Genomic DNA, 10,000 nt, shown 5'->3' on the forward strand with positions numbered 1-10,000 from the left:
AGAGAAAGAAATGAATCAGAAATGCAATAAATACATGAAAAAATAAAAGAAGGAAAAATAAGATAATTGTAGCTAAACATTTTTATAAATAATGTTTAATAATAGGGGGGTCACGGTGGCTTAGTGGTTAGCACGTTCGCCTCACACCTCCAGGGTCGGGGTTCGATTCCCGCCTCCACCTTGTGTGTGTGGAGTTTGCATGTTCTCCCCGTGCCTCGGGGGTTTCCTCCGGGTACTCCGGTTTCCTCCCCCGGTCCAAAGACATGCATGGTAGGTTGATTGGCATCTCTGGAAAATTGTCCCTAGTGTGTGATTGCGTGAGTGAATGAGTGTGTGTGTGTGTGTGTGTGTGTGCCCTGTGATGGGTTGGCACTCCGTCCAGGGTGAATCCTGCCTTGATGCCCGATGACGCCTGAGATAGACACAGGCTCCCCGTGACCCGAGGTGGTTCGGATAAGTGGTAGAAGATGAATGAATGAATGAATGAATGTTTAATAATAAATAATATTAAATGTTACTAAAAAAATCAATATTCTCTATAATAAATAATTATAGAAAAATCAATCAATCAAACAAATAAAAAGTAGAAAAAATGAAAAGACTAAAAAATTAAAAGAGAATGAAAAAGAAAATGAGAAAGATGGGAAAAGGAATAAAAAAAGAGCAAACAAGCAAACAATAAGTAAAACATTTATTTTTCTATGTTTTATTTACGCAGTGAATCTGCAGATAAAACGTCATAAAATAAGAGGAAATCTCGTCACTGGGACGAGACAATCCACACATCAGGAAAGGAAAGGTGTGTGATTATTTATGTGTGTGATTATTTATGTGTGTGATTATTAATGTGTGTGTGATTATTAATGTGTGTGATTATTATTGTGTGTGATTATTAATGTGTGTGATTATTATTGTGTGTGATTATTAATGTGTGTGATTATTAATGTGTGTGATTATTAATGTGTGTGATTATTATTGTGTGTGTGATTATTAATGTGTGTGTGATTATTAATGTGTGTGATTATTAATGTGTGTGTGATTATTAATGTGTGTGATTATTAATGTGTGTGTGATTATTAATGTGTGTGATTATTAATGTGTGTGATTATTATTGTGTGTGATTATTAATGTGTGTGTGATTATTAATGTGTGTGTGATTATTAATGTGTGTGATTATTAATGTGTGTGATTATTATTGTGTGTGATTATTATTGTGTGTGTGATTATTAATGTGTGTGTGATTATTAATGTGTGTGATTATTAATGTGTGTGTGATTATTAATGTGTGTGATTATTAATGTGTGTGTGATTATTAATGTGTGTGATTATTAATGTGTGTGATTATTATTGTGTGTGATTATTAATGTGTGTGATTATTATTGTGTGTGATTATTATTGTGTGTGTGATTATTAATGTGTGTGATTATTAATGTGTGTGTGATTATTAATGTGTATGATTATTATTGTGTGTGATTATTAATGTGTGTGTGATTATTAATGTGTGTGATTATTAATGTGTGTGATTATTAATGTGTGTGATTATTAATGTGTGTGTTATTATTAATGTGTGTGATTATTAATGTGTGTGTGATTATTAATGTGTGTGATTATTAATGTGTGTGATTATTAATGTGTGTGATTATTAATGTGTGTGATTATTAATGTGTATGATTATTATTGTGTGTGATTATTAATGTGTGTGTGATTATTAATGTGTGTGTGATTATTAATGTGTGTGTGATTATTAATGTGTGTGTTATTATTAATGTGTGTGATTATTAATGTGTGTGATTATTAATGTGTGTGATTATTAATGTGTGTGTGATTATTAATGTGTGTGATTATTAATGTGTGTGTGATTATTAATGTGTGAGATTATTAATGTGTGTGTGATTATTAATGTGTGAGATTATTAATGTGTGTGTGATTATTAATGTGTGTGATTATTAATGTGTGTGTGATTATTAATGTGTGTGATTATTAATGTGTGTGTGATTATTAATGTGTGTGTGATTATTAATGTGTGATTATTAATGTGTGTGATTATTAATGTGTGTGATTATTAATGTGTGTGATTATTAGTGTGTGATTATTAATGTGTGATTATTAATGTGTGTGTGATTATTAATGTGTGATTATTAATGTGTGTGATTATTAATGTGTGTGATTATTAATGTGTGTGTGATTATTAATGTGTGTGTGATTATTAATGTGTGTGATTATTAATGTGTGTGTGATTATTAATGTGTGTGATTATTAATGTGTGTGTGATTATTAATGTGTGTGTGATTATTAATGTGTGATTATTAATGTGTGAGATTATTAATGTGTGTGTGATTATTAATGTGTGATTATTAATGTGTGTGTGATTATTAATGTGTGTGTGATTATTAATGTGTGATTATTAATGTGTGATTATTAATGTGTGTGATTATTAATGTGTGTGATTATTAATGTGTGTGTGATTATTAATGTGTGTGATTATTAATGTGTGAGATTATTAATGTGTGTGATTATTAATGTGTGTGATTATTAATGTGTGTGTGATTATTAATGTGTGTGATTCTTAATGTGTGTGAGATTATTAATGTGTGATTATTAATGTGTGTGAGATTATTAATGTGTGATTATTAATGTGTGTGATTATTAATGTGTGTGATTATTAATGTGTGATTATTAGTGTGTGTGTGATTATTAATGTGTGTGATTATTAATGTGTGTGTGATTATTAATGTGTGTGTTATTATTAATGTGTGTGTTATTATTAATGTGTGTGATTATTAATGTGTGTGATTATTAATGTGTGTTTATTAATGTGTGTGTTATTATTAATGTGTGTGATTATTAATGTGTGTGTGATTATTAATGTGTGTGATTATTAATGTGTGTGTTATTATTAATGTGTGTGATTATTAATGTGTGTGTTATTATTAATGTGCGTGTTATTATTAATGTGTGTGATTATTAATGTGTGTTTATTAATGTGTGTGTGATTATTAATGTGTGTGATTATTAATGTGTGTGTTATTATTAATGTGTGTGATTATTAATGTGTGTGTTATTATTAATGTTATTAACTCACTCCTCAGCTGATATTAAACTCATGAATTATTCACCTTCTCCTCTAAATTTAACCTCAACATCCGTCCTCACAGCACAGAGAATGACTCAACACTTTTAGTCACTACTGTCCTCCTCTTGTCCTGTCCCCTCATCCCCCTCCTGTCCTCCTCTTATCCTGTCCTCCTCTCATCCCCTCCTGTCCTCCTCTCATCCCCTCCTGTCGTCCTCTTATCCTGTCCCCTCATCCCCCTCCTGTCCCCCTCCTGTCCTTCTCTCATCCCCTCCTGTCCTTAGCTAATCTATCATTATGGTAAACAGGTATCTTGCTAGTTAGATTGACAGCCATTTGCAAAATTAGCTATTTATAATGGTGGGCAGCAAACATGCTAGTTTACTAGCAGAAATCTTGTTAGCTATCAGCTAGCGGATAAAATATACATGACAATATACTAATGTCAATGAATGTCTTCATCCTAAGTCAAGATTTCCATAAGCACCACCTTATCATCTGTGACCTTAAAGAAACTCCCTTTCATAGCAGCTCTCATTTCCATATGTGGACTTGTAGACACTTAGCAAGTGTCTCTCTCTCTCTCTCTCTCTCTCTCTCTCTCTCTCTCACACACACACACAAACACACACACCTTCATGAGCCATGGTAACTGTGTCCTCTTTGGAGCTGTTGTTGTAGATGAGCACAGCGGAGGCATTGAAGTTGGCGGCCTTCAGGATCTTCTCCTTGAACATACACTTCCCTCTCTGAAGCAGAGCGATCCAGTGTGTCGTCTTTGGAGGAATGATGAAGCGAGTGTACGGACAGCAGCCCTGCATGTCCACCACTATGGATACAACAAAACACACAGAAAAATAAGTGAATCTGTGTGTTTACACTCACACAGTAATGCAGCAATGATGTGTGTAAAGCAGCTCAGTGGTAAAGATGATGATCATAAAGGTGAGAGTTTAAATCCCAGAGAGTTTAAATCCCTAACACACACACACTAACACACACACAAACACACACACCCTAACACACACACACACACACACCCTAACACACACACACACACACCCTAACACACACACACACACACACACACCCTAACACACACACACACACAAACACACACACCCTAACACACACACACACACACCCTAACACACACACACACACACCCAAAACACACATACACACAGACACACACCCTAACACACACACAAACACACACACCCTAACACACACACACACCCTAACACACACACATACACACAGACACATGCCCTGACACACACACACACACACACACACCCTAACACACACACAAACACACACACACACACACACACACACACACACACACACACACACATACACACAGACACATGCCCTAACACACACACACCCTAACACACACACACACACACACCCTAACACACACATACACACAGACACATGCCCTAACACACACACACATACACACAGACACACATGCTAACACACACACACACACACACACACACACACTCTAAACATGGAGAATGTTCTGATGCCAAGTTTCCAAGCAATAATTACCCATGATTTAAAACTATTTGAAACCTCCATGAGGAGATTTTCTGCAGCCATGTGTTCCAATAGGTTCTAACAGATTTTAATTAACCTCCTCTTAATTGCATCTCCGCCTCCATCTTAAGGGTTTTGAAGGGAACAACACTACTGTTGATAAATAAATCTACATTACCCAGAATGCATTGCTGGGCTCTGCCTTCTAGTTACTGATAATGCTAGCTATTATAGCAAGTAATGATACCAGCTGGAGGCGTTCGTTTGAGAGGACGTGATGTCTGTCCTTTTCAGAGAAGGTGAGACACGAAATAAGAAACCCATAAAAACTTTAAACACATCACTTCAGCTGTTAAAAATGTACATAAAATTCAAACCATATTTAAACCGTTCCAGTCGTTTTTAATCCTGTTCTGTCCTCCAGAAGCCTCACTTTGTTCTGAATTACTACAAGAGTGCTAACTAACAAACTGGAGGTTTTTGCTCATTAGTTTGGTCCGAGAACAAAGAGATCTGAAACATGATCACAACACTAAATAACAACATGCAATAAGAGAACTCGAGAGCCGAGTCTAGTGCAGCTGCCTTCACCTCACACTTTAACATAAAAAAGAGGAGATAAGCTCAGAGACACGCGATAACATCAGCACATAAAAACCAACACACAACTGACACTTCAGATCAATCCACCTGCAGCACAAACACTCATCATCTTACTTCTCCTGTCTACACACATACACATGTAGAAAGAGAATTAGAACAGTCTGACTTTATTACACTACACTATAATACACTAGACTATAGTCAAGTAAAGTCAAGAAGTCAAGAAGTTTTTATTGTCATGACAACCATATATAACTGTTACAGTACACAGTGACATGAGACGACGTTTCTCCAGGATCAGGGAGCTACATAACACAAACACAGAGCTATAAGGACTTAGTAAGTTAGTCTTAGATACATAAAGTGTATCTGTGTGACCTGGTGTACACAGTGTAGGACAAGACAGACAAGACAGACAAGACAGTGTAGGACAAGACAGACAAGACAGACAAGACAGTGCAGGACAAGACAAACAAGACAGACAAGACAGTGCAGGACAAAAGACAGTGCAGGACAAAAGACAGTGCAGGACAAAAGACAGTGCAGGCATAAAATTACAAGACAATACACAAAAGACAATAAACAGAAACAGCGGTGACCAGTGTACATACAGTATGTTCAACAATATTGCATGCAGTAATACTAGAATGAACACAGTTTCATAGCAGCAGGTCCCTGAGATAATGTAAAGGATTGTGTAAAACAGCATGTAAACAGGTTGATGGATGTATATTGGAAGTGTGTGTATTTGTTGTAGGTCTGTGCAGTCCATGATGTGTGTGTTTGTGTTGTGCTCAGTACAGTTCAGTTCAGTTATTAAGGAGTCTGATGGCTTGTTACACAGTCTGATCGTAAGGTCCGAATGCTTCGATACCTTTTCCCAGTCGGCAGGAAGGTGAAGAGTGTGTGTGAGGGGTGTGTGGGGTGAAGAGTGTGTGTGAGGGGTGTGTGGGGTGAAGAGTGTGTGTTAAGGGCATGTGAGGTCCACAATGCTGTTGGCTTTTTGCGGATGCTGCGTGCGGTGTGAATGTCCATGGTAGAGGGAAGAGAGACTCCTGTCCTCACTATCCAATGCAGGGTCTTGTGATCCGAGATGGTCCAGTTCCCAAACCAGACAGTGATGCAGCAGGAATACACTATTCTACACCAAACTACACTATACTGCACTATACTACACTACACTATACTACACTGAACTACACTATAATACACTATACTACACTATACCTCACTATAATACACTATAATACACTATAATACACTATACTACACTATAATACACTATAATACACTATAATACACTATACTACACTATACCTCACTATAATACACTATAATACACTATAATACACTGAACTACACTATAATACACTATAATACACTATAATACACTGAACTACACTATAATACACTATAATACACTATAATACACTACACTCCACATTACACTATACTGTAATATACTTCACTATAGAGTTTATTATCATCTGAATCTTTTCTAATATACTAAAACACTGATTAGTTTGGGCCACGCCCCCTTTCTGAGCTGGTGTGTAGTTGAACCGGATGACTGACAGGAGTCTGCTTAACAGGTAAAGTTTAGGTGACAGTGTTCAGTCTCGATGACAAGATTATATAAAAAAAGCGTCTTTACTTTTTTACGAACAGAACAAAGAGATATTATTATACCAAGCTGTTAAACCCTTATTGTTTTACTACAAAGTATTTTTATGTTCTAATATATATCTGTCTAACATTTAGTATAAAAACATTCCCACGCTAATCGTAACCCTAACACACACACACACACACGCACACACACAGACACACAAACACACACACACATGCACACACACCCACACACACACGTGTTCACACATGTGTGCATAAAAACACACACGCGCTGTCCAGTGAGGGAACTGGGTGAAGATAATTAGCCTTTTGACTTGAATGCCAAGAGCATTTACCAGCAGTTGGGATCGCTAATGTGCCAGAAACCACATGATGCTTTCCTTCAAAAAAAAAGTGATTGTATCTCCCAGTGGAGACGCTCTTACACCGCACTGAAACACAACACCATCCACATTCCTACTGGACACTGAAGAGCTTCTCTCAACCCAGTACCTGCAGGTGGTTTTCTGTCTGACTGTCCATTAGATTAAAACAGAATGAGAGAGAGAGAGCGAGAGAGAGAGAGACGGGGTGGAGGGTGCAGAGAGGGGAGGGCAGACACGTAGAGAGAGAGAGAGAGAGAGAGAGAGAGAGAGAGAGAGAGAGAGAGAGAGAGACGGGGTGGAGGGTGCAGAGAGGGGAGGGCAGACACGTAGAGAGAGAAAAAGAGAGAGAGAGAGAGAGAAAGAGAGAGAGAGAGAGAGAGAGAGATGGGGTGGGGGTGCAGAGAGGGGAGGGCAGACACGAAGAGAGAGAGAGAGAGAGAGAGAGAGAGAGAGAGAGAGATGGGGTGGTGGTGCAGAGAGGGGAGGGCAGACACAAAGAGAGAGAGAGAGAGAGAGAGAGAGAGAGAGAGAGAGAGAGAGAGAGAGCAAGAGAGAGAGAGACGGGGTAGGGGGTACAGAGAAGGGAGGGCAGACACGAAGAGAGAGAGAAAGAGAGAGAGAGATAGAGAGAGAGAGAGAGAGAGAGAGAGAGAGAGAGAGAGAGAGAGAGAGAGAGAGAGAGTGAGAGAGAGAGAGCAAGAGAGAGAGACGGGGTGGGGGTGCAGAGAGGGGAGGGCAGACACGAAGAGAGAGAGAAAGAGAGAGAGAGAGAGAGAGAGAGAGAGAGAGAGAGAGAGAGAGAGAGAGAGAGACGGGGTGGGGGTGCAGAGAGGGGAGGGCAGACACACAGAGAGAGAGAGAGAGAGAGAGAGAGAGAGAGAGAGAGAGAGAGAGAGAGAGAGAGAGACGGGGTGGGGGTGCAGAGAGGGGAGGGCAGACACGAAGAGAGAGAGAAAGAGAGAGAGATGAACTCTCTACTCATCTGTCAGACTGTCTCATTCTCTCTCTCTCTCTCTCACACACACACACACACACACACACTCTGAAACCCCCATCACTCTCTCTCTCTCTCTCTCTCTCTCTCTCTCTCCCCTGCTCTCTCTCTCATTCTCTCACATTTACATTTACAGCATGTGACACTCTCTTATCCACAGCGATGTACCAACATGCTTTTAAGTCTCTATCATTAAATACATTAACTCTGGGTTACAGACTTAAAATACCATGAGTCTAAAACACTGATCAAAGTTTTATTTATTTATTTATTTTTAAACCCACAGACAACAAATAGGGGATAAGGTCTTCAACCATCGTTTGGTCATCGTTTGGTCTGGACCCCTAGAGGAAGTTCATCCCACCACCTCGGTGTAGAACAGAAAAGAGTCTTGTAGTAAACTTACCTCTTACTCTGAGAGATGGTGGGACCAGTGGGGCAGTGCTGGAGATCTGAGGGTGTGAGGTGCAGTGTGAGGAGTGATGAGGGCTTTGAGGGAAGAGGGAGATGGTCTGTTTGTGGCTTTGTAGGAAATCATCAGTGTTTAAATCTGATGTGTCCAGCTACAGGAGCCAGTGGAGGAACACAGCAGTGGGGTGATGTGGAGAACTTAGGCAGGTTGTAGACAAGTCACACAGCTGCATTATGGACCATTTACAGAGGATGAATTGTGTTCATATGTAGACCTGATAGGGAGAGCTGCAGTAGTCCAGTGTTGAGTGGACAAGAGACTGAACACGTACCTGAGCAGCCTGTGTGGGGAAAAATGGCAGAATCCTTCTGATGTTATAGAGAAGGAACCGACATGAGGGAGTCACATTAGGGACATGAGAGGAAAAGGACAGTTGAGTGTCCATGGTTACCCCAAGGTTGTGAGCTGTGGCTGAAGGGGAGATCAGATCATTATGTAGGGATATAACAAGGTCATGACCTGGGGATGAATCACCTGATGATCAGCAGGTCAGTTTTGTTAGGATTGAGCTTTAACTGATGAGCAGTCATCCATGATGATATTTCTGGCTGAGATCTGATCAGAAGCTGTGGTATCTGAGGGTGGGAAAGAGAAGATAAGTTGTGTATCATCAGCATAGCAGTGGTAAGAGAACCCATGTGAGGAAATAACTTCACCAAGAGAGTGAGTATACAGGGAGAAAAGAAGAGGACCAAGTACTGAGCCCTGTGGAATGAGCTGCTTTAAAGCCAGACTGTTGGGATCTTGGAGGTTGTTCTGTGAGAGATAGACAGATGATTATAGACAATGTGTTCAAGAATTTTTGAAAGAAGCGAGAGAAGTGACACCGGTCTGTAGTTACTGATGTCTGATGGATCCAGAGCAGATTTCAGGATGGGAATAACCCTTGTTCTCTTGAAGGTAGTTGGTACCTGACCAAATGTTATGGATCCATTGATGATAGTGGTGACGAAGGGCAGAAGGTCTTGCGAGATGGTCTGGAGCATAGTGGAAGGGAGTGGATCCAATGGGCAGGTGGGAGGATTGCAGGACTGGATGAGTTGTAAAATCTCTTCTGCTGCTACAGTTGAGAAATGCGACAACGAAGGAGTGGGGAATCCATACTCTGAGATGTAAGTGCAGTCGGGGCTGAAGTGAAGGTTCGGCAGATTTCCTCAATCTTCTCCTGGTAGAAAGAAGCAATGTCTTCTGCAGTCACGGAGGATGAAGAAGGTGGAGTCAGGGGGTTGAGTAGAGAAGAGATGATGTTGTGGAGCTTCCGAGGGTCTTGTGAGAAAGCTTCAAGCTTTTCCTTGTAGAAGGAAGTCTTG

At 39.6% G+C, this 10,000-nt stretch overlaps 1 protein-coding gene across 2 annotated transcripts in view; it reads right to left on the minus strand.

The window, feature by feature from the left end:
- The window catches only part of rnf130 (ring finger protein 130), a 36,677-nt gene that overhangs the window by 19,073 nt on the left and 7,604 nt on the right, over positions 1-10,000 (minus strand). For both annotated transcript variants that reach the window (XM_060884556.1, XM_060884555.1), the window contains exon 3: positions 3,708-3,902. In XM_060884556.1, the coding sequence (XP_060740539.1) occupies positions 3,708-3,902 (195 nt within the window). The remainder of the gene's footprint in view (positions 1-3,707; positions 3,903-10,000) is intronic.

This window comes from Tachysurus vachellii, chromosome 13, assembly GCF_030014155.1.
Source record: "Tachysurus vachellii isolate PV-2020 chromosome 13, HZAU_Pvac_v1, whole genome shotgun sequence".
Lineage (NCBI taxonomy): Eukaryota > Metazoa > Chordata > Actinopteri > Siluriformes > Bagridae > Tachysurus > Tachysurus vachellii.